This window comes from Petaurus breviceps, unplaced genomic scaffold, assembly GCF_028583685.1.
Source record: "Petaurus breviceps papuanus isolate PSGF00001 unplaced genomic scaffold, PetGlider_PUasm1.0 214, whole genome shotgun sequence".
In the NCBI taxonomy this organism is placed as follows: Eukaryota; Metazoa; Chordata; class Mammalia; order Diprotodontia; family Petauridae; genus Petaurus; species Petaurus breviceps.
The window spans coordinates 15,334,120-15,358,759 of record NW_027185863.1 but is presented as its reverse complement, the minus strand read 5'-3'; the positions used below and the strand labels follow the sequence as shown (position 1 = coordinate 15,358,759).

General features: G+C 40.1%; 2 protein-coding genes across 3 annotated transcripts in view; one reads left to right on the top strand and one right to left on the bottom strand.

Annotated features, from left to right (window-relative positions):
• COL4A1 (collagen type IV alpha 1 chain) overlaps positions 1–2,363 on the bottom strand; it is a 213,720-nt gene extending 211,357 nt beyond the window's left edge. The window contains exon 1 of the mRNA XM_069094111.1: positions 2,112–2,363. Coding sequence (XP_068950212.1) covers positions 2,112–2,195 — 84 coding nt within the window. The 5' untranslated portion in view covers positions 2,196–2,363. The remainder of the gene's footprint in view (positions 1–2,111) is intronic.
• Positions 2,364–2,435: 72 nt separating this feature from the next.
• Positions 2,436–24,640, top strand: part of COL4A2 (collagen type IV alpha 2 chain) — a 301,862-nt gene continuing 279,657 nt past the window's right edge. The window contains exons 1-3 of one of the 2 annotated variants that reach the window (XM_069094108.1): positions 2,436–2,569; positions 3,269–3,410; positions 3,517–3,568. In XM_069094108.1, the coding sequence (XP_068950209.1) occupies positions 3,367–3,410; positions 3,517–3,568 (96 nt within the window). In that variant the 5' untranslated portion in view covers positions 2,436–2,569; positions 3,269–3,366. Of the gene's footprint in view, positions 2,570–2,751; positions 2,885–3,268; positions 3,411–3,516; positions 3,569–24,640 lie in introns of those variants that run through there. The other variant, XM_069094110.1, reaches the window with a different exon arrangement.

Sequence of the window (24,640 nt, the reverse complement as noted above, 5' to 3'; positions counted from 1 at the left end):
TGTAAATGACTTTCCCAAAGTCACCCAATTAGTAAATAGCTAGAAAAGCCTAAATTGGCATCAAGGTCCTCAGACTGCTATTATAGTTGTGATTGAGGTTGATCTCAAATTATATGTCATAGATTTAAGTTTTTTGTATCCTCTAGCTTTGCCCCATACCCCATTGTATCAGGAAGTATCTTGGCACCTGGCACTTGGTATCTAATGAACAATAGCCAAATGTAGGTTCTTAATCATGATAACACTGTTACCTTCATTTTAATAAATACCAACAAGAATGCCCATAAATGGTATTTTCTTTCATTCAGTGAACAGGAATTTATTAGTACCTACTATAAGCCAGGGACTGGGCTGGGCACTAGAGATACAAAGTTATGTCTTTAAACATCACATAAATTTCAAAAGATCCTGGGCTTCTAAAAATATGTCACTTAAAATTAATTCCAGCTTGCTCAGGTGAGCAATCAAAGTATCTGAATAAAAATAAATGATTAGTAATGCATTTCCAAATAGGGGGCTTTCTTGGACTTGCCCTGATACTATGGCAATCTTTGCAATGTAGGCAATCCTTGGGACAACATTCCTGAGTCAGAACTGAAACCAACAGATGAGTGTTATCCAGAAGAAAGAGTGCCTCTTCATGCCTGCTTAAAATACAAGTATTTGAACCCCATCACCAAAAAGCATGTACGGTAAGTATCTAATTGAACCAAGTACTTTAACTAGACTAGACACTGGACTGGGGAAATCAGTCTAAATGTTCAGAAAGCAAGTGACTTGGCATGATCCTTCAACATCCAAATGATGAAGCATCTGAGACCTCTCAAATGCTGGAAATGCATTACTAGTTTACTTTGGGAAGTGACATTTAATTACAATGATTGTAAAGAGTTAACTGGCATAAATGGATGCTGTCTTTAGCTTAAGAAGGTAACTACTCCCCCCAAAAAAACACAAATTTTGATGAATGGCAGGAAAGAAAAAGATACCGGGGCAGAGGAGGGAGATCTGACAGCTAGTAAAAGCATCTCTAAATTACATGAGGAAAATTAAAATGTGTTTGTCACTGCACATTCTAAAGGGTTCTTTATTTGGCTTAGGATACGTGCAAATGGCTGAAGCTTTTATTTTGTTTAGGAAAAAAAAAAACGGGATGAGGGGAACCATCTCCATATCAGGGGCCTAGCCAGTAGAGGAAGTTTGGGCTTTTGCACACTTTACAAAAAACGATCTCCCAAATTCCTTTAGGCCAAGCACATAGCCAGAGGAAATGAAAACTAGGAAAACAATTTGCACATAGAACAATGAGGTATGGTTTCACTTTGGTTTCAAGCATAAATACAAATTTGGTTCTTAAAAAAGGGGGGGGGAGAAATATTTAAAAGCAGCGATTGCAGTCTGGTATTTTACTATTTTAAATTAACAACTATAACTAAGTTCTACTTTTTCTGTACTTGAGCGTGCTTCAGCAATAGAAAAGCCGTGGGAAAGCAAAGATACAGCTGTTTCCAGGCAAATGGCCCAGAACTGGTTCCAGCATCAACCACCAGAGTCTCCTGGATAAGGAGGGAAACACACGCCCAGGGCGACTCAAATGCACATGTGTGTAGGGGGTTGGTTGAGTGCGTGTGGTGTGTGTACACCAGTTTACAGCCGGTGAAGGATCCAGGGACTTCATGCAGGTGAACAATTCTTCGATACATTCTGCGCAAAAATGATGTCCATGTAAATTTCATTTCGGTTCCTGGCCCCAATTTAACCCACCACAGAAAGCGCTAAGCTGGTTACTTCCTTCCCCCTGGCTCCCACCACGAACACCCAGATGAAGCTCCCTAAACTATCTCCTGCCTAACTAAAACAAAGAACGGTCTGTAATGGATGCATTCTCAGCCTACAGAGCAGATCGTAGCCCAGAGAACGGCCCAAAGAAATCCACCTTGCATGGAGGCATGTTGGCCCAAAGTGAAGTTCCCGGGTCAGCGATCCGGGGGCTCCCGGCCCGAAATCAGCCAAAAGAGGGAAGCGGACAAAGGGACTGGGCGGCAGGGGCTGGGGTGAGTAGGGGCAGGAGGGGCTGCGGGGCGAGGGGGGAACGCCTGTACGCTACTCACCTTTGCAGCTGCTTTGCTCCGCTCCTCGTTGAGCAGGAGGGCAGCCAGCAGCAGCAGCAGCCAAACAACCGGCCGTGGACTCATCCTCCTCCACCTCCCGGGACAGCAGCGGGCGCGGACTGTTCAGCTTGGACTCAAGCACCCACCCCCCGCGGGCGAGGCACTGTTTCCTAGCCGGGTCTGCCGCGGGGTCCCTGGGCGGGAGGCTGGCGCGTTCACTCTCGGGGAGCCGGTGCGTGCTCACTCGACATCGTCCCTGGCGCTTCTGCTCTGCGCCAGCTCCTCCGGAGTCAGAGACTTAGAGCTGATCGCGTAGCTCCCCTAATTTGTTGGCGCTGTTCCCTCCCCTTTGGAGTGCGCGGGCGGCGTTTCAAATGGGAGGACCCTCCTCTGTGCGTGTATGAGAGAGGGGGAGAGAGGAAGAGAGTCAGAAAGAGAAGGAGAGAGAGCTTATGCTGGTAAGTAAAGAAGTCAGTGTCTCTATCCTTTTAAAGCTTTCAGCTTCTTTAGCCGCCCCAGCGGTACGACTCCGGTCCCTGAGTCAAGCCCACGGAGCTGGGGACTCTCCCTCTCCCAGCTTCTGAAGCCAGGATTCCGAGAGTAGGGGAGGGACCTCAGGGAACGAGGAGAGGCGGAGGAGGGGGGTGGGGAGAGGAGAGTGCACTCCCTGTGTTTGTGTATCTCCGGCTTTTGCCTGCCACTTCCACTGGGAGACTCAGTTCTGAAAAGGGAAATGCCTGCACCCAACAGCCCCTAAGTCCTGGCCTGTTAAGGTAAGAGTGGCCCGCGGAGATCTAGGAGTGCTGAGCCCCGGGATGGAGCTAGAAGTTTGAGAGAACCCAGCGCAGACTCCGGTGCTGCTCTCTAAGAGTTTGGGCTGGGAAAGAGAGTGGGAGAGGAAAGGGAGATTGTTTTGGTCCCATAGAAGACACTGCTGTCCAAGAGGAAAGGGCTTCTCCCCTTCATTGCCGAGGTTCTCACCTAAAGGGGAAATCCAAGTACCAGGAAAACCCATGCAGGGGGGGAAGGAGAGGTGCCAGCATTCTGGGCTGCCAGCACTACTTTTCCCTTTGCGTGAGTGCCAGGTGGGGAAGAAAGAAAAGAAACCCTGATGTCAAACTCTATTGTCTATTTTGTCTCTTGGTATCTGCCTTCAGGCTAAAAGGTCTCGCCATTCTTGAGAGCCGGGGGCTGCTCTGGTGGCCCAGGGGTCGGCGTTCCGGGGCTGCTCGGAGGGGCAGTACCTGTTGGGACAATGGGCAGCAGAATGGACCCAGCTTCGAGAGCTGCCCTTCAGCGGTAAGACCCCTTTCCCCTGCCCTCTCTCTCCCATTGGACTCAGATGTGTTCGTTTTGAGAACCGCTTTTCAAACAATGTGTCTTTCCCCCACCTTCTCTCGTGTAGGTGTCTGCTGCTGGTGGTGCTGACCCTAGTGCTAACTGAGAGGGCACGCGCTGTAAGTACTCGGGGCTTTTTCTCTGCGTTTTAATTATGGCGCCATAGAGTTATGAACCGCAGGTATCTTTGACAAAAAGCTGCTCACGGTTGGAGGAGGGGTGTTGGTGCTGGCTGCACCACTCCTAAGTCTGCCGGCACTGCCATAGGAAAGTTTGTTTTAGAAGTACTTACTTTTCACCTCTCAGTTCTTCCCTGCTGGCGTTACCCTGCTACTACCTAGGAAAGGACTCGGCTTTGGCTGTTACACAATATACAGCAAGGAATTAAAAACATAGCCAAAGGCCATCATTTTCCTTTGGAGTAGGCATGCCCCAGACACTTGCAAAGAAACTAGGGTGTGAGCCACGTGGCTGGGAGTGACAAATAGCTGAAGTGAAGAAAAGAGTTTTTTCACGTAAATACTTACAGGAGGCTGGATGATGGCTGTTTCCTCTTTAGTTTGTCTTTGTACCTGATTTTGTAGGGAGGTCAGAGAGAGAGTGAATTCACCAAAATAAGAAAGAAAATGAAATAAAATATGCATCCTTCCTGCCCAATTTTTACTCTATTCTTTGAAAGGCAATCCTCAGTTCTGTTGCTTAGTAGCTGTGTGGTCTTGAGGCAATCACCCCACTTCTTGGGGCCTCAGTTTCCTCATCTGTAAAAAAGATACTTTCCACCTCTCAAACTATGGTCTTCTGACCTTAGAGCCAGGTGAAGTGATAAAAGCATCCCTGATACCGAACTCTGCCTTAGTTTAGAAATAATCAAGGTTACACATGTTGATTATGTCTAATGGAGTTAATTTTTTTTTTTTACTTTACTTGCCTGGGCATATCATATAAAATTCAGTAGGTTGCGTCCACAATATTTAAGCAAACCAAAATTATTGAGATTTTTTGTCCAGCCCCTTCTCCCCACCTTATATTTTCTTTGGTATTTCTTCAGAATTGTAAGGTAATTGGTCAAGATATTCTTGGTTAAAACTATTCTAGAAAAATAAAAACATTTTTTGCTCCTTCTGCACACATGCATAAGCCAGTCCATCGTAATTTTGAACAGTACTAATTATAAAACAGTTAATCCTTAAATTGAGTCAGAAATTGCCTCCCAGTAATTTCTATTCATTGGTCATTTTAACCTCTGAAGTCACACAATGTCCAACCCCTCTACTTGATGTGTGATCTTTCTTTTAACCACAAGGCTCCTCCCACCCCAAATGCCTTTCTAGTTATATCTCTTCTACCCTCTTTCCTTCCAATTATAAAGATTCTCCTGAACTAGGCTTATGATTTGGACTTATTTTTGTACTTTTCCCCCTCCATCTTTGCCTTCAATTTGATTTTAAGAAGTCAGAATCAACCATGTAGAAATTAGGCCATCAAAGTTCAGTTTATGGGGAAAGGCTTCAGTGTCTGGGAAATTATTAAATTTAAGGAGAAAATCCGCATACTTGAAGGAATTTTTAAAATTAATTTCTCTCAAAGGAGATAGAATGATTCTCTGCCCTTTTGTAGTAATTATGTTACTGCACATGTTACTGCAAGCCATTTGGGCTAATTTCTCAATATTTTGATTTCAGTTCCTTCACTTAAGTTTTGGTAGCAAAACAAAAAGATAGACAAGGCATTATAAAGTCTTTAACTAAAAAAATAACTGTGAGTTTTTCAGGTTTGACTAAAATTTTTATTTTAAAGTTCAGCCCCTTTTTTCCACTTTACTTCAATCTGAGTACAACTAGGTCCTGATTAGCATGAATAATGAATCCTATGAAGTGGTTATGTTATTTGAATTCACACCTCATATTTCTAGTGGGTTGGAATCAATTGCCATATTTTACATAATTATGACTTTGAATAATATGTATCCAAATATATGCAATCATTTCTTTGAATTCATTATTTGCACTAATCGGGGCATATCGGTAGCTAGGAATTTGTATTTCAGCAAACCAAACCATTGATGGCACTTTTTATGTTTATGTTATACAAAGAAGTTGCCCCCAGATTTATGACCCCTAAGGTAACTTTGATGTGCAATCTCAAAAGCTGTGAATGGCAAAAACAAAAGAAAGGGATTGAGAAGGTCTTTTTAGGATTTTTTTTTGGGGGGGGCCTAAAAAGAAAACACCAGACTGTATGTTTGAGGACTCTGTAAAAAGTGACTAATAGATGGTTTTATGGTTAACCATGAATTAAGGTTCATATTCCCTCTCACTTCTGACACTAGCTGACTGTGAGCAAGTCTAGTAATCTTTCCTAGACTTGCTTCATCTGAAAAATTGAAATAATAATCATAATAGTCACACTTATTGTTGTTCAGTTGTTTTTCAGTCCTGTCTGACTCTTCATGACTGCATTTGGAGTTTTCTTGGCAGAGATACTGGAGTGGTTGGCCATTTCCTTCTCCAGTACTTACTTATAGGATCATATATTGAGAGTTAAAAGGGACCTTAGAAGTCATTGAGTCTAACCCCTTCATTGTACAGATAGGAAAGATGGCTCCAAGAGAGTTTAAATGACTTGCCTACAATCACATAGCCAGAAAATGTCAGGGAAGAGATGAACTTAGATCTTCCTGACTCCAAGGTTAGTGCTCACTTTATCCCCCTAGAAGCCTCACCACTGGGTTGCTGGCAGAATCAAATGAGAAAATGTACATAAAGCATAAAGCTTTATAAAGTTATGATTGCCATCGCTGTTATCCTTCCTTCCCATGGAACTAAGCCTTATAACCCTATTTGTCTTCATTATGGAGGAATTGTAGAAATAACACTGGATTTGGAATCAGAAGACCTGAGTTCGTGTCGGCTATTGACTAAATAATTTTAGACAACTCATTTAGCCTTTCCAGATCTCAATTTCTTCATTTACACCTAGAAAATAAATACAGCTAACATTTGTATGGCCCTTTAAGATCAGCCAAGCACTTTACATATAAACCTCACACCAACCCTATGAGGGACATACTTCTATTATCCTTGTGACTTGCTCAGGGTCAAACAACTAATACATGTCTAAAGTGAGATCTGAATACAGGTCTTCCTGACTCTTTAAAGTGAAATACTCTAATTCCCTAACCATTCCTCTCTAGTAAGAATTAAGAACTCTGGGGGTGGCTAGGTGGAGCAGTGAGTAAAGTGCCGCTCTGGAGTCAGGAGGACCCAAGTTCGGTTCCAGCCTCAGACACTTAACACCCACAAAAAAAACTAGCCTTGTAAACTTGGGCAAGTTACTTAACCCCAATTACCCTCCAAAAGGCAAAAAAAAAAAAAAAAGGAATTAAGGACTCCGATTGAGATTGCAATACAGGGGGCGGCCAGGTACCACAGTGAGTAAGAGCACTGGCTCCAGTGTTGGGATGACCTGGGAATCGAATCCAGGCTCGACACTTAGCACCTACCCAGAAACACCTGGCCGCGTAACCTTGAGCAAGTTACTTAACCCTGATTGCTTTAAAAAAAAAAGAGAGAGAAGGCAATACAGGCTTGAATAAGTGTAGACCATCAAAGAATGAAGTGATGGGCTAGAAAAAAAGATACAGTCCTAGGAATAGCAAACAGAAGATCAGGCCTTTTTGACCCAAGATTTGTGGCATTGGGCTAGACATTTAACCATATTTTCTTCACCATCTATTATCTGAGGAATAATGTCTCTCTTGCCTGCTGGAAGGAAGGAAGCATTTATTCTTGGGGTTGTTATAAGAAAATGTGTGAAATATAGGTGATAGATCAGAAAAGTGCTGTGGAATTTCTAAATAGCTGTACAGTTGTAAACTATTGTACCAACCTCTTTTTATACCTGTCTTCTGGAGCTATTAAACTCACCCTATTTGTGCCCTGAAAAAATGGCTTATAATATATAGTTTTACAGTTAAACAAGAATTTTCCTAAAGACAGTCCCATGAGGTAAGTACTACAAAATATTATTGTACCCGTTTTATGGATAAGGAGAACTAAGGCTGAGAAAGGCTAAGTGATTTGCCTTATGTGTGGATTATCCTAAGAAGTAATGGAACTGGGCTCAAAACTAGACCTTCTGATTGCCAGTCCAATGTGTTTACCGCAACAGCATGTTGCCTCTTTCCCCTGGTTTTTCTGATGCTCTTACTTTTGAGTATGACAGTTCACACCTCTCTGGTTCACTCACTGTCTAGTTGCTAGACTGCTGGTCCAGTATCTAAGGGTCTAGATTCATCTGCCAGTTCAGTTTACTTTTGAGTCTTGTTTTCTTGATCTCCAAAATGGGTACATTAACATTTTTTTTATCAAATGATATTTGGAAAGTATTTTGTGATTGTTAAAGATATATCAATGGGTAGCTAAATGTGTGTTTTGTATATGTCACATTCAGAGCAAGATCAAAGCATTTGATTGCCCTAGGAAAAGTTTAAAAATATCACTGCCTCTAGGACCACTATTTGAGAATTGTACCATACTGTCCCACAGAGACTTTAAAACTTTACTATAACCCAATCTGTGACTTACCACAAAATATCTAGATGAAAATAGAATTTTATGGCACTAAAATAGATGCATTTATGTAAAGTAATATTAAAAAGCATCCATATGTTCCTTGCATATCGAATTCTAGGAAGCAGCTTAACTTTCCCTCCCTGGTCTAGGCTCTGGTTGCAGCTACTTACACTGGGCATTGTTATCCTGTTGTATATGTTTTATTAGCATGTTCATTTTAAAGCAAGGAATGATTTCATTCTTATCTTTAAAATGGAGTAATAATATCTACACTTGATTTTAGCTGCCTGACAGGGTTGTGAGAAAAGGTTATTAGTGATAGAGTGATGTAATGGGAACATTGCATCTGGAGTCAGGACCAACTAGGCCACATACTACATGGATGACCTTGGGCATGTCATTTAACTTTTGGGGAATTTAGTTCCTTCATCTTTAAAATAGACAGAAGTCCCTTTGAACTCTAAATCTATTATCCAATCTGTGAAAGAATTTTGCAAAGTTTAAGACTTTGTGAGGTATCATTTGTTGAAAGATTCTCTCCCTCCCCCAGTTATGGCAGACTTACCTTTCTTGATTTGCTTTCCATGCCTAAAAATATCTACTTATTTCCCTTACTTCTCAGAGATCAAAATTCTCTGGTAACTTATAGCAAGAAGAGTCATCCTACTCTGAATAGAGCAGCTTACAGCTAAGCAGCTGGAAATGGACAAGCACAGATGTGGGAGAGTAAATGTTTGGCTCACTTCAAGTACTTTAACAGTAATTTTGTTCCATTCTGGGTCAGATGGCACATTAAAAGTCAAAAGTACAGCAGAGTGCCCAAAGTTTTCTCTTCTGCTTATAACTTTCTCCTCTTAATCTCAGCAAATTTGAAACATAGTAAAAGCCCCAACCAATGCCCAGAGTGGAATTCAATTTATTTTCATCCTGCTGCTCAATTACCCAGGGCCAAAAAGCAGAGGGGGAAGGAAGAAGCAGCAGGACCTGATGCCAAAGGGAAGTAGAAATAGAAAAGGAAAGGGAGTTACCTATTTGGTTTGAGAGAATGTGCAACTACAGTTTCTCACTTCTATTTGATCTGGTTCCCTTTTCTGAATACTGTATACCAATGCCTTGGAAGGTCATTGAGCACATATATAACATACAGAACTATAGAAATGCACAGCTGGCCAGCCAGCCAAAGCTACACACACCTGCAGTCTCTGCTACTGGGGGAATTTGACACTGACAGTTCATTTGAACTTAGAAGTTCCGAGCTAAAGAAAGACTGAAGTCTGTCTACACTGTCTGGGGTCAATATAGTGAGCCCCAAGAGTGGAACTACAGATTGCTTAAAGGGAAATGAGCAGGCCAGCTCAGAAAAATGGAAGGAAAGAAGAAAGGAGGGGGACAAGGGAGGGAGGAAGAAAGGAAAGAAGGAAGGAAAGAAAGAAGGAAGAAGAGACAGGAGGAGTGAAAGAAAGAAGGAAGGAAGCAGGGAAGGAAGGAAGGAAAGAAAGGAGGGAGGAAGAACCACACATCTATATCCTATGTTGTTCGATCATTTTTTAGTTGTGTTTGACTCTTTATGACCCCATTTGGGGTTTTCTTGACAAAGATACTAGAGTTTTTTTTTTTTATCACTTCCTTCTCTAGCTCATTTTACAGATGAGGAAACTGAAGCAAACAGGGTTAAGTGACTTGCCTAGGGTCACACAGATAGTAAGTGTCTAAGGACAGATTTGAACTAAGGAAGATGAGCCTTTCTGACTTCAAGCCCGATGCCCTATCCACTATACCACCTAGCTACCCACACGTGTGCTGTATTGTGATTCGCAAACAAACATGGGACACTCCATCTCCCAGCTGCATATATTTGCACAGGCTGATGCCTAGAATGTTCTCCATCCTCACCTCAGACTCTTTAGCTCCCCTGGCTTCCTTCAAGCCCCAGTTCAAATCCCCTTTTTTGCAGGAGGCCTTTAATGGTTCCACCACCACCACCTGTTCATTTCCCCCTTCTTCAGTTATCTCCTACTGACACTGTATATAACTTGCTGTATATAGTTATGTGCATAACTAGTGATAATATCTGCACTTAATATTGGTTACTTGACAGGAGTGTAAGGAACAACTTATTAGAGATAGGATGATGCAATGGGATCAATACTGCATGTGCAGTCCAAGGACAAACTCTACAACTTAGTACCCATGTGACCTTGGGCAAGTCACTTAACTTTTGGGGGACCTTAGCTCTTTCATCTTTAAAATAGAATTGATGACCTTTGAAGTCCCTTTAAGCTCTAAATATATAATCCAATCAATGAAAGCACTTTGCAAAGTGTACAACATTGACTTTTTCCCTCAATTAGAAGGTGGCTCCTTGAGACCAGACTTTTTACCCCTTTTTTTTATATCCCACACACTTAGCACAATATCTTATATATAGCAAGTGCTTAGTAAATGTTTCTTGACTGACCAACCAACTCCAGCAGCAGAATTTTAATCATTTTTACTCAATTAAGTAGGCCTGATGGAAACCTTGAAGATCAAGAGATTCAGTCCTGACCGACTCTGGGAGGAATGGCATTCCAGAGAACAAAGCATCAGCAAGATCAAATGTTTATACTGTCAGGCAGACACCTAATAATCTCAGCTGTGGGGAAGGTGCATAGGAAGACAGGGCCTAAATGAACTAGAGTTTTTTAGGTTGCCATGAACCGTCAGCAGAGACCATAAAGCAGAGGTCGTGTGTAGAGTAGGAAACTGGGAATTGTAAGCTGGATTCACTTGGAAGTTTTCAGATGGTCTTCCAGACCATGATGGCACATCCTCCCCTCCCAGATCAATAAGATTCTCTCCCCTTTATGAGAACCCTGGCAAACAATGAAAAAGTTCAAGTCACAAGGTATTTTTTTTTTTACTCTTTCATTCTGGATACTCCAACTCCATAATTTGGAAGAGATTTGGTGACTCCCAAATATCTGCCCCTACCCTGTTTAAAGTCTGAACCCTCAGGCAGAGAAAAAAAACTCAGAAAACCTCACCTCCCTAGTGTTTTGTTAATTGAAAAATAAGCATATCTAAAACCCTCTGGGGGATAGATTCTGGGAGGGCTTCTTGGGTGGTATTTATGCCAAAGTCTCCAGTAAAATGTTAAGAATAATAAGCATCTCACATCTTGTGATCTTCAGGTAGAACTGACTGGAAAAGGGGCTATCATACAACAAAGAATAAAAAAAATTGACTGGCATAATCAGCAGTTTACATTTAGAGCCAGATAGTCTTCTAAAAGCAAACCTTAAGAGAAAGAAACAAACTCCAGAATAGAGCAAGAGGAAATTAATAAAATAAACAAAAAATTGCTGTTGTGGGCAGGAAGTTTGGGGTTTAAAAATAAAACAATAAAACAAAAAATCAAGGGCAAATGGAAACAAGATATAAGCCTTCTACATTGTGTACTATTTTATGTGGTTTAAATATTGCTATGAAGAAAAATACAGAAGTTTTGGGGAGTCAGGAATAATAGTTTAGTGTAACATTTTAGGATTATAAAGCACTTAGATATACATAATTACATTTGATTCTCACAACCACCCTTTGAAATACATAGTACGTATAGAGTACTAAGGTCTCCCAAAATTCTATGCATAGTAACTCCAAGGGGGCTGGACTGTGGAACCCAAAGTTTTTAGACGAGCTTTCCAGAATTCCTTTCATTGAACCATTTGCAGTAAAAAAGGGGAGAGACTTAGAGCTATATTTCTCTCCCGACTCCCTCTTTTCACCCCTTCTGAATCCAGTCAGTAAACAAGCATTTATTAAATGCTTACTACCTATCACGGACTCTGCCAAGTATGGAGAGTACAAAGAAAAAGCACAAAATTTGGTCCCTGCCCTCAAAAAGCTCAAATTTTAAGGGGGGAAAAGACATGCAAATGACTATGTACATACAAATGTAACTAGGAAGTCATCTCAGAGGAAAGAAACTGGGGGAGGGGAGCGGGAAAGGCCTCTTACAGAAGGTGGGATCAGAATTGTGTGTTGAAAGAAGCCTGAGAGGAGGGAGAGCCACAGAAAGGCACAAAGTTGGAAGATGAGTGTCTTGTGAAAAGAACAGGAGGTCCAGTGTGGCTGGGTCAGAGGAGTAGACTAGGTGAGAAGACAAGAGGAACAGGGTCAGGTTGTGAAGGGTTTTAAAAGCCAAAGATTTTATATTTGATCCTGGAGATAATCAAGAGTCACTACAGTTTGTTGATATGGGTGGGGTGACAATGGTCAGACCAACTCTTTATATATAGGAAACTCTCTTTGGCCGTTGAGGGAAAGATGGACTGGACTGAAGAGGCCAAATACAGGTTTTCTGTCATTGAGTTCATTCTGGCCATAAATAATATAATCTATTGATTGGGAGCCCTCGTTGTCTCAGCTAGCAAACAATGGCCTAGAGATTTGAGAGCAATAAAGTCTAATCTCAACTGTGGTCCTAACCTACATACTTAGACTGAGTTCAGTTATTCCCAAAGGGTAGGTTGTAGAACAGCTACAACTATTGAAATGATGAAGCCTTGGAGGATAGGAAGAGACAGGTATTCAGAGATGTGGTTTCATCTTCTGTACTACTCTTATGACCTGATGAAAATTAATTACCCAAACCATTTCCATTTTCCCTATAAAAATGGAAATCGGAATGCTTGTTTTGTTAGGTCTCTTGTGTGCTGGCCAACTGTGTTAATTTGGAGATGTAACTTGACTATCCATGATATGCTTTTTGTCTACCACGATATTCCTTTTTTTTCTGAATGAATGACTGCAAAAGCATTTTTAAGCACCCACATGTACAAAGGACCATGCTGAGGGCTGGAGATAAAATTTGAAAAGAAAGGTGATAAGACTTGTTCTCAAAGAGTTTACATTCTAATTGGGAGAAGATAAGAGGTTTCATTTGCAAGTCAGTTGGCAATGCATATTTTTAATATTTTTTCCACTGACAAAACTGTATTTGGTTCTGATCTTGAACCCTTTAATAGTACCAGGGCTAGAATGTTGGCCCTTTTGGGTCATTAGTTTGTCTCTTAAATATGTTAGCTGCACCTCTAAGCTTCCTGCAGTTTTCGGATAGGACATATAAAGCCAAGGGTGGGGAACCTGCACCCTCAAGGCCACATGTGACCCTGTAGGTCCTCAGGTGTGATCCTCTGTCTGAATGCCATTTACGGTTACATTTCAATGCTGTTTCTTAATCAGTAATTATAAAATTTAAACTGAGATTGTGGAGGCTGAGATCATAATGTGATCATTATGTATGGCCATTCCTAGTCTCTCCATAACTAAAAAAAATAATCTTATCTCAAGCCCAGAATAAAAACAGTTCTCATGCTTCATATGGCCCCCCTCTTGATTTCCTTATCTGCAATCAGTCAGTGCCTACTGTTTGTCTTCTGATTGCCTTTAAAACAAAGCTAGAATCTTAAGGAGACCAAAGAGGGTTTCCTAGGTTCCTGCTGATATGGTCTGGGATAGAATTTCAGAGGAAGTATAGACATTTTCCAACCTGTTAGAGGAACTCTATCCCCTCTAACTTCTCTTTCCCTACCTCCAGCAGTTCTAGTTCCAGCTTCTAGTGTTGCCCCAGACAAGAGAAAGGAAGAGGGGGCACAGATTCTAGATAGACTGGAGAGTGAGAGTTGAGATACGGAAGGGGAAAAAATGCCTGCCACAACCACTCAGCCTGATTGCTTTTCATTGATTACCTGAAGCCTGATCCTAGCTATACAATGTGTGTGCACTTGTGCGTGCATACACATATACACACACACACACATGCACTCACTCGAGGGAAAACACAAATGACCAAACATCCTTCTCTCACCCCAAAGTCCCCACCCAAATTCTTCATTTTTCTCTATCACCTGGAACTCCTAGTGCTAGAGTCTGCTTCAGGTGTATTATGGGTTTAATAGGGTTATAGAATTTGAACCTAGGTTCTCTGACTCCAAATCTAGCATTCTATAGCCATCAAAAATCCCATTCCATCATCTTACAAATGAGGAAATTCAGACACAAAGAACTTAGAAGATTTGTTTGTGGTTATACTGATTACTATTATTCACAGATCTCTGACTTTTGCCATGTATAGAACATGATTTTTCCACATGGGAAAATTTTATGCATATATACACCCACATACACACATGCATATATACACAGAGGGGGGGGGAAGAGAGAGAGAGAGAGAGAGAGAGAGAGAGAGAGAGAGAGAGAGAGAGAGAGAGAGATTCTAAACAACCCTCTTAATTATGGAACAGAATCATTTGGTTGGTAAAATCAGAGACACTACATTTTGTTTAACTGATTGTAAGAAGAAATTATACTCAACTGAATGTAGTGGGAAGAAGGTTCTGCTCCTTCTACACATCCTGTTTATTTTCCCATTCTCCTCCTGCCACCTCAGCTCCCTAGATTTGTTTCACTAGACCAGAATGTTAATTCTAAGCTTGGTAGGGCTTAGTCAAATGTCACCAGAATTAAGACTGCTCAGGATATAACTTGAAAATAAGTCAGCAGTGTTGTAGAGGCCCTTGAAGATGTCAGCAGTCTGCATGTTTTTCAAACAATTACTGCTTGCTTCCTAGCACCCTTGAACCAGGCAACTTCTGAAAGAATAAAGCTGACAACTGAAAATGCTGACGCACAGATCCATGAAATGGTGTATTAAAAGCAAATCTAGCTGGTGAGAATGGAATGCAGTCCCTTCAGACCATTCTTTTCTCTCTCTAGTTAAGGAAACATAAGTACTGTTAATTCAACCTTAGACTAGTGCTAACTTTAAAAATATAGCAGGAATGGCTCCTAAACTTGGATTAAAAGGACTTTTTTGTCCCTGTTGAATTGGGTGGGGCATTGTGTGGAGAGAGGAAAGGAAAAGCATCTTAATGGAGTTTCCATACTGCCTCAGATCTCTCCTGCAGGCCCCCAGTAGGACACTACAATAGACTCCCTTTTCTTGATTGGGTAGGTCACATGAGTGCACAGTTCTGTTTCACAGGCTTGTGGAGAAATGGAAGTTTGCATAATAATTTTGCTTCGAGGGAAACATTAACATGGAGCTCATGCAACCTTAGTTAATGCTCACACAATCTCATTGTCATTTCAAGGCACTGAATGACCTCAGGAATAGGATACATCTCTATATCTTTATGTGCTTCATAGAGAAGAATGTGGGTCCAGCTGGGCACAAGGATTGTGGTGCTTGGGTCCGCAATCCTTTCAGTCTCTACCATCTCACATATCTATTTGGATGCCCAATTCAAATGTGGCAAATAGGGTGAGGGGGTGGCTATTGGAGCAGTGGCCCGAAGTTTTTCTTTTAGCTTTCTTCCTCCTATCTTTCTCCCTCCATTGACACAGGCCTCCATCATGGAGTTGGACACCAGTGAGCTCCAAACAACAGCAATTTCTAGTTAGGAATGAGGGAAGAGGGGTTAAAAGCAAAAACAATTTCTGTTATCTCTTTCTACCTCACCCCCACACACTTGTTTCTATCATCACTCAAACTGTTGACAACCAGGGAAAGTGAGCAGTTAGTACCAACACCTAGATAGAAATAGGAGTAAGCAGGGTTAAATATAGATTGACCAAATTCCTCCAGGCATACCTTGATCAAAGACATATGCTCACTAGTCTCTGGTTTATGCATATATTACCCTCTCCCCAAAAAAACCCTAAAACACATTTTTTAAAAAGAGGGCTAGGACCTGGGAGCCATTATGATACTGAAAGTGGGACTTTACTCTAGAAAAAGCTTTGAATTATGAATCAGGAAAGCTGGGTTTCTACCAATGGCTTTGTAGCCCATTTACTGTGTGACCTTAGGTAAATAGCAAGTCATTTTTACCTCAAACATTATACAAACTTACAGAAATCTCGCGTCAGCCAACACTCTGATTGATACACATAGGATTATAAATTAAGAACTAGAAGAAGCCCTAGAGGTTAACTAGTCATGTCATATGTTTATTCATCTAAAGCTAGAAGAAAACTCAGAAGTCCTCAAGTGCCCTCTTTTACAGAAGAGGAAACTGAGGCCCAGAGAGGTTAAGTAATTTACTCAAAGCCACACAAGTAGTAGTGTTCCAGGTCCGAGATTCAAACCCAGATCCTCTAATATCAAGTCCTTCACTCTTATAACCATTAGCTGCTAAATTGAAAATTATACACATTCTGCCTTCACTTCTGCTTTTGCCCCTAAAACACACACTTCACAATTTGAATTTCTTTTTTCTTTATTCCAGAGTTTGAGGCATATTGCTATTTGCTTTCAGAAGCTAATCTCTGATACTTTTTGATTAATGCATTGATCTTTTAAAAGAGCTAACGTAAGTCATTTGATAATGACTGCAGGTCAGGGAATAAATTCAATGTAAACTGGTTTTTCTAATATTTTATTTCCATGCTTTGATGCCACCTGTTAGAACTAGCCCTGCGTTGTGATGGAAGAAGCAGTAGTTTACTGAGGGATGGCGGAGGAGAGAGAAGGATGTACATTTTTGCTCAGGGATTGTTCCAGCCCCAGCCTTAAAATTCCTATTTGTTGCTTTTAAACAGTCAAGTGTTCCCTCTCTGTAAGAATTACATAAGAACTTCTTTTTCTAAACTGCACGTAATAATTTTCAAGTACCTATGGATGACTTAATACCATTTTGAGATTTAAGTACTATTTTCCTACAGATGTTTCTTGTGGAATGATTCCAGCATTGTGAGAACAAAGAATAAAGCTATTGCTGGTTGACTTGATCAAAGACATATGCTCACAAGGACACCTCAGAGTCTCTGGTTTATCCATTGAAACAAAAAGATGCTGATTAGCAGCTATTATGCAATCATTGTGAGCTGGTGTTGAGAAGGAACAGCACAGCAAACATCTGTGCAGCTTTGGGCTCAACCAAGTCACTGCCCCAATTCCTGCTCTGCCCCTGGTGCCAAGCTATGGGAACAAAAATGAGGTCTCCCCCCTCCCCAATCCAAATGTAAGAAGCTACCAACTAAGAGGGTCTGTAATATTCTCTTGAGAATAGAGTGGAATCTGGTGAAACTCTTGACTGTGATGAGATTGTACAGTGTAGACTGATAGGAATTACACCTTTTGAGGACCTCCTAAGGATGGAGCCTTCAGATGTTCTACGTTAGCATGATCCTGGATCTTTACTTGATTCTGGAGTCCCTTTATTAGGCCTGTTGGGTCCTAGAGACACAGATTGAATATTTTTGGGAATAATTCTCATAGAAGTTGAAGAATTGACTAGACTTCCCAGATGTAAATGTTATCTCTGGTGTCAGGTTCTAGAGATTGATTTGATTGGAAAATAAGTCACAAACTTGCCCTAATGTGGATCTACGTGCTGTGGAAGTACAGTTTAGTTGGGTTTTCTGAATTAATCTTGTAGTTATGCCCAGCACTGAGTAAGGGATGCATAGTCTGTATTTAGACGTGGAGTTAGCCAAAGGGTATGTATATTGGAACAGTTTGTACATGTTCCTCCCAAAGGAATTGCATATAGAAATTCCAGGCTTCTAATTTCCTAAAGGAAGCACCTGGTAGGGCAGAATTATCTAATAATAGTGCAAGTATCCCTGGCTGGTGGAAGTGTTATTTTTCCTTAACTTACAAATAATTATCCTAATACCTGTAGTGATGCAAATTGCTTAGATTATTTTAGTTGTAGCAGTCATCCATTCTCAGTTGGGATCCTTTTCCCATTGCTTTGGCTTTTGTGATGACTATTTTATTATTTAAAATACACACAGCACTGCATAAAATGTATTTGACTATATTATCCATAAGTGGATCATCCACTTTGCAGATTTTTCTCCATGATCTTCAATTAACAAACATTAATTGAGCATCTTCTGTGTTCAGAGCATTGTGACAGATACTGTGGAGGGTGAAAAGATAATAAGATATAGCCTCATATTGAAGCACCATTTAATCTAGTAGAGCATATACACTGTGTATTCAAATAACTAAAATAAATGTTGAAAGAAAAATAATAAAAGAAAAGAAATTAACAGAAGAAAATACTCTTGACTGAAAGAATCAGGGGGGCTTCAAGGAAGAGGAAATATTTGTGCTGAGTAGCATTTTAGAGGATTATAGAAAACTAGAAGAAACTTTAGAGAATATCACATTCAATTTCTCTATATATAAGGAAACTGAAGCCCAGTAGTGTTATAGGGCATGCCCCAAGCTTCATGGTTAGTAAGGAGAATAACTGGATTTGAACAAACGGAAGTGCATTTCAAAGAGAGAGGGAATAGCATAAGCGAAAATGTGGAAGGGAGAAAACATGGGAAACCCTACACCTTGGCCAGAATTCAGGATACACAAAAGGAAATGATGGGAGATAAGATTATCATATAGCTGCCCTGTCAGGTCCTGTTTTTCCTATGATAGGCAAGGGCCAGAATGCAGACAATCATGAGAGAGGTTGTGAATGTTCTAATATGAATGGAAAAGAAGTGTGCAAAGCTACATTTTCCAAGGATTTAGAATCATCTATAAAATCAAATTATACAATAATTGCATTTTCCTCCATTAATATGAATAGTCAAAAACTGACTGTTCCAAATTAATTTAATAACACTGGCAATTAACAAGTATTTGTTCAGCCCTGAAGTGGACCCAACACTATGGTAGGCTTTGGGGAGAATGGAGAAAAAAACAGGACATAGAATCATAGATTCAGAATTGTAAGGGACCTAAGAATTGACCTATTCCAACCTCCTCATTTTGCAGATGAGGAAATTTAGGCTCAGAGAAGTGAATATAGCTGTATGCTCACAGTCATACAGCTGGTGAGTGTCAGAGGCAGGATTTGAACGCAGTTCTTCCTGACTCTTAAGTCCACCACCATCCACCATGTTACACTTCCTCTTACGGTCTTTGCTGGTAATAAGTTTATAATTTAGTTAATGAGGAAACAACTAGACCACACAAGACGGCATATAATATCTACTCTTTCTATACCATTCCAATTTTTATTGTTGAGAAATATATAAATGGAAAATCTGGGAAAGTCATAATGAAAGAGATGGGATTTGTGCTGGACTTCAAGAAGAATGGAAGGCATTGTAGGTAAAATGAACATCAGAAGGAAATGAATGGGTCACGTAACATGTTCATAGTGAGGAGACTGGATTGACTGGCACTAAAGGTTTATTTTGAGGAATTTTTGGAACCGAGGCATAGCTGGATCATAGTGGGCCTGCTTGGGAGTCAGTTTGGAAGAACTAAAGGTTTGATATGGTAATCAATCAGTCAATAAGCATTTTTAGGCACCTACTATGTGCCAGCACTGTGCCTGGTGGTTAATAAAAGTTTGTTGACTGGCTGATGACCATATTAATCTTCAGTCAAATATTTATCAAGCACCTATCATGTGTTGGGCACTGTGCTAAATTTTGGTGATAAAAAGAACAAAAAATAGTACCTGCTTTCAAGGAGCTCACAGTCTAATGGAGGAATCAACTTGCAAATAACTATGTACAAATGATATATGCAGAATAAGTTGGAAATAATCAGCAGAGGAAAGGCTCTAGTATTAAGGGGAATCAGGAAAGGTTTTTTGTGAAACAGAGGTGTTAAATACACTGCCTGGCAACATTCTCTAGTGCAGCCAGAACCAGATTAAAATGTAATTGGGAAACATCTAACAAAATAAATGAAAATACAAATAGATAACATTAAATTTTAAAACTAAGTCAGTACATGGCCAGTGTTTCTATTTGAGTTTGACACCGCTGTTGTGGAAGATAGGATTTTAGCTGGGAATGAAAAGGAGCCAGGGCATGCAAGGGACAGAAATGAGGAGGGAGAACAATATGAGGATGGTGGACAGCTAGGAAAATGACCAGTGTCAAGAGATGAAGTGTCTTGTTAGCGCAACAGCCATCCAGTGGGACTAGATTGTAGAGTACATAGAGTAAGGCACAAGATGGGAAAGGCAGAAGGGAAAAACCATGTGAAATCAATGTAGGAGTCTTTTTTTTTTCTTTTTGGAGGGACAATTGGGGTTAAGTGACTTGTCCAAAGTCACACAGCTTTGGAGTCTTACTGGTTGTTGTTTTGCTGCTCTCTGATTGTTTTGCACATTTTGGGCTTGTCTTCCCAGCGCAATTTGAGAGCTGGGACCCTATGTCCTATACCAACTACGTGCTAGCCCTTGGGACAAAAAGTAAAACATGAATAAACACTTGATAACTTTTGTGTAAAAGACAGCCCTTGTTCTCGGCTTCAGTTAATACTATCTTGAAACAACTTCAGTTGTATTTGCTTCCAATTCTGAGAGAGGTTCTTTGGCAAATGAAAATATATGAAGAATATCTGGCTTTTGCATTCTGTTTATCCAACTTAGAAATATTTAGAGAGAGTCCTGGGTCTGAAACGTGCCTCTGCCACTTACCACCTGTGTGACCTTGGACAAATAACTAAAACTTTCCTGACCTTAGTCTCTTCATCTGTAAGGTGAATGGGTTGGGCTAGATGGCCTCAAAGTTTCCTTCTAGCTTTAAATCTGGGTTTCCATTATTCGAATTGTTGGTAAACAGAGATGACAGGGGAAGTAAATAAGTAAATGTTTCTGCCTCTTTATGAAAAAAAAACGTGGGGGAACTCTAGTCCAAAGCTTCAAATATAAACTCATAAAAGGAAGGAAAAAAATCAAGAAATGTGATCAATATTAAAAATTCAATATTTCATGTTTTTCTCAAGGTCAATTCCTGACAGGATGGTTGCCTCACAGATTTTTCTTTTGTTTCTCACAATTAATAGAAATATCTTTTTGAGATAGAACAGATTCCTGAATTGAGTTCTATCTGCACCATTCTTCTACTGCTACCACAATCACTACCTTTTAAAAAGTTTACTTAAGAAGATTCTCATTGTGTTTACATTACTCATTTATTTTATGGTAGCAAAAAACCAGAAACCTATGTCTCAACTCCTGATGTGAAAAGTAAAAATTAGCAATTGGTAATCAGAGCTCCAAATTGTAATAATACCTCTGTATTTTTATAACATCATGTCAGAGGAGTAAATAAATAACCACACTTGGCCATATGTTCCACTCTCTTGCTTGCTTGATGTGTCTGCACATTTGTCTAAATGGGACCAAGCACATAGGCTGATCTTTTTTAGCTGAGACAGCTGCCTAAAGTGGATTCTGCTTCCACAGTTCTAATCCTCTCTCTCTCACCTACCTCCACAAATAACAATACTCAACACTACCACAGATTACGAAAATAAGCTCTAAGCCTTTATTATATGAATAGAGGAAAAGGAAGATTGATAGTCCAAAAAATGAGAACATTAAAACATATAGATTCAAGCTATAAAATATGAGTATAAAAGGAATGGAAGCCAGATTTATAACAATCAAATTAACTTAAACTCTCATAATAATTTATAGAGGAAGCCAACAATATCATGTAAGGTAAGAGCATTCAGTCAGGAAACCATGTGATAATTTAGCTCTTAATGATTCCTGGTGTCTTTCTCACATATAAGAGCTTTCTTCTCAGGGTACAGTTTTATTCACCCTAGCTCACAAAGGCAACAAACCCATAATAAACCCTAGTTTCCCCTAAGAAGCTCTTTCTAGTTCTTCAGATGTTTTATTAGATCTGTCCCTGATTAAGAAACAAGAATTGGCATAGCAAAGAGATTAGGCTCATGTTGCCTATGCAGAGAATAAAGTCCTAACAGCAATTTATTAGGAGCCTTTACTGCTCTAAAAGGATTGGTTCCATGGTAACCTCTAGTCCCCTCCAATTTATCAACAAGTATTTTTAAGTGCCAACTATGTCCCAGGCATTTTGCTTGACATTTGACAAGAATACAAACTGCAATGAAAGTCACTGTCCTCAAGGAGCTTACATTGTGTAGGGGTAAATAACATTTACCCACATATGTACATGCAAAATTCAAATAAAGTACACACAAGGTCATTTAGCAAGGACATCAGAAGCTGGGGGTGGGTAGGGAAGAGTTCATGTAGTAGTTGAGTTGAACTTTGAAGGAAGGTCGAAATTCTAGCATAGAAATGAGGAGGGAGTACATTCCAGGAATAGGGAATGACCTATACAAAGGCAACAGAGATGGGCAGAATGACTCAGGTGAGGAACAAAATGAGGTGTTAACATTTTAAGGCTTATCTCCCATTTTGAAGTGACAGACTATGCTTTTAGAATTTAAAGCACCAGCAAGGGAAAGGTATGTAAGTGGAGGTTGATGCCCTTCAAATAAAACTTCAGTTCTCTGTGTAGCAGCAAACTCCAGGATATAAGTGTAAACTCAACTTTATCCTATTCCTAGTTATTAAATATGTGCTATATTCCAGCTACTGTGTAGGAAGTAGCATAATATAGTAGAAAGAATACTGAATCTGGACTCAGGAAGACTGTGTTCTGATTTTAGATTATGTACCTGTGTGGCCTTGGCTGACTTAACTTCTCTGACCTCAGTTTACTCATCTGTAAAAAAAATGGGACAGGCTTGCTGGTACTTGAAATCCTAAACTGAAATGATCAAACTAGATATGGTCTAAGATCTCTTCCCTTCAAAAAGTGTCACTACCTCAGTTTAACCATTAGGTTGTGTAGGTCAGTGGTCTCCCACTCTATGGGGAGGGAGGGGTCATAAGAGGTTAGGATAGGCATGCTGGTCCACAGCAGAGCCTGTGTCTTCAAATTCTACCCAGACCCCCTACAGCTTGGTTGAGATTTTACAAATAATGACTAAGCTCATTGTATTTTACTTTATAAGTGTTTTTTCTTCCTCTTATTGTAAGAGCACTTAAGTTCTATTTTCCTCACCTGATTGGAATTCAGTGTCCTAGAAATAAATTACTTATTTAGGAAGGGACAAGTCACGTTCACTGTTGTTTTAGTTTATTGTCCAAAAATTCACTGGGGGATGAAAAAAAAACTTGTCACTAGAAACATTACTGAATCCTTACTAGAAGTACCAGCATTGAGGAGTGAGCTGAATTGCACTGAAACTTTAAATAAATAAAAAGATTTGGTTTCCCTTGTATGAAGTTTCACCCCCGGGGTTCATCTCTGTTTTATATTAAAGTAGAAAAGCAAAGCAAAACTATCTTTCTGTCCATTCTACCCTGGGGGGGGGAGGGGGAAGGAAGAAAAGCAACATGATTACATAGAAAAATAAATCAAAAGTTACCAATCTAAAAAATTGTTTTCTTTTTTTTCCTTCTGCTTTTTGATGGGAGTAATTGTTTCTTTCTAACTCTTCTTCTATTCTTCCCCCTATATATCTAGCTCTTTGGTAATGAGGGTAGTGGGGAGAGAACAATACATGACAGTATCCTAAGCCTGCTTGTATAAGCAACATATTCATCTCTGTTTCTTCCCTGGTGAGTTTGATGATGTCTGGTGTTTCAAGGAATAAATATATTTGGAGAAGGGCAGATCTATAAACCTAATGGTTTTCCTTCCCTAAAGAACTTTGGTAGTTAAGATTTCTTTTAATTTTAATGCTAAATAAAGTCACAGAAATAAAGAAATTTGTGGTATGTTACATATATATTCCATAGCATGAATAATGGGGTTCCAGATTTCCAGCCGCATTAAAAAATGGGCTTTGTTCAGTTATGGGCACACATGAACACACTACACAAACATAGATTCATTCATATGTAGTTTTGCTTTTTTTTTTAATTGCAGGTCAATTTTCTTTCTTACTTTGTAGCTTGAGAGGCTTGCTGTGTCTGTTGAGGGGAATGGCAATCCCTAGGTTTCAGTTATACCTGCTGACTGTCCCTTTCCTCCTAGAACTTTTTTCTTTTAACAAGTAGAAGGAAGAGGACTATGAGTTGTTTTTCACTGAAATATGGCTTAGGGGACTCCAGTGGAAGGAGAGCTTTTAGTTCCAGAAAGCATTCTCAGACACCAGGTGCTTTCCTAGACAAAGAAAGGGTCTCATCTTTGCCAACTGAAAATTATAGTGAAATGGTCAAACTGTGCCCTAGTGAACATTTGTCTTTGATGCACTGAAGATGTCTGTCCATTTCTAGATTCCTAACATTGTCTCTTCCCCCTTTACTCTCTGCTGGCTGATAAATATGAGCAACTATGTATGGCTCACTGGATAGAGCTTTGGAGTTAGGAGGACCTGAGTTCAAATCTAACCTCAGACACTTACTAGCTATGGGACCCCAGGCAATTCACTTAACACTATTTGCCTTGGTTTTGTCATCTGTAAAATGAATTGTAGATGGAAATGGCAAACCAATGCAGTATCTTTGCCATGAAAACTCCAAAATGGGGTCACAAAGAGTCAAGACAGGACTGAAAATGACTCAACAACAACTGACAACTAAAATCTACTGATGTAATTCACCAGCAAAAGCTTGAAGGATTAACCAATATGTGGATGTTTCATCTTTAGAAAAAATTCTGGAAGACCAAAGATTTTCAGACCGTAATGTATACATTTCTCCTGGTAATATTTGAAACACCTATAATAGGAAGTTGGGAAATAAGATCATAGATTTAGACCCAGAGGCAACCACAAAGGCCACCTAATCTAAACCTTTTGTTTTAAAGAGGAGGAAACAGAGG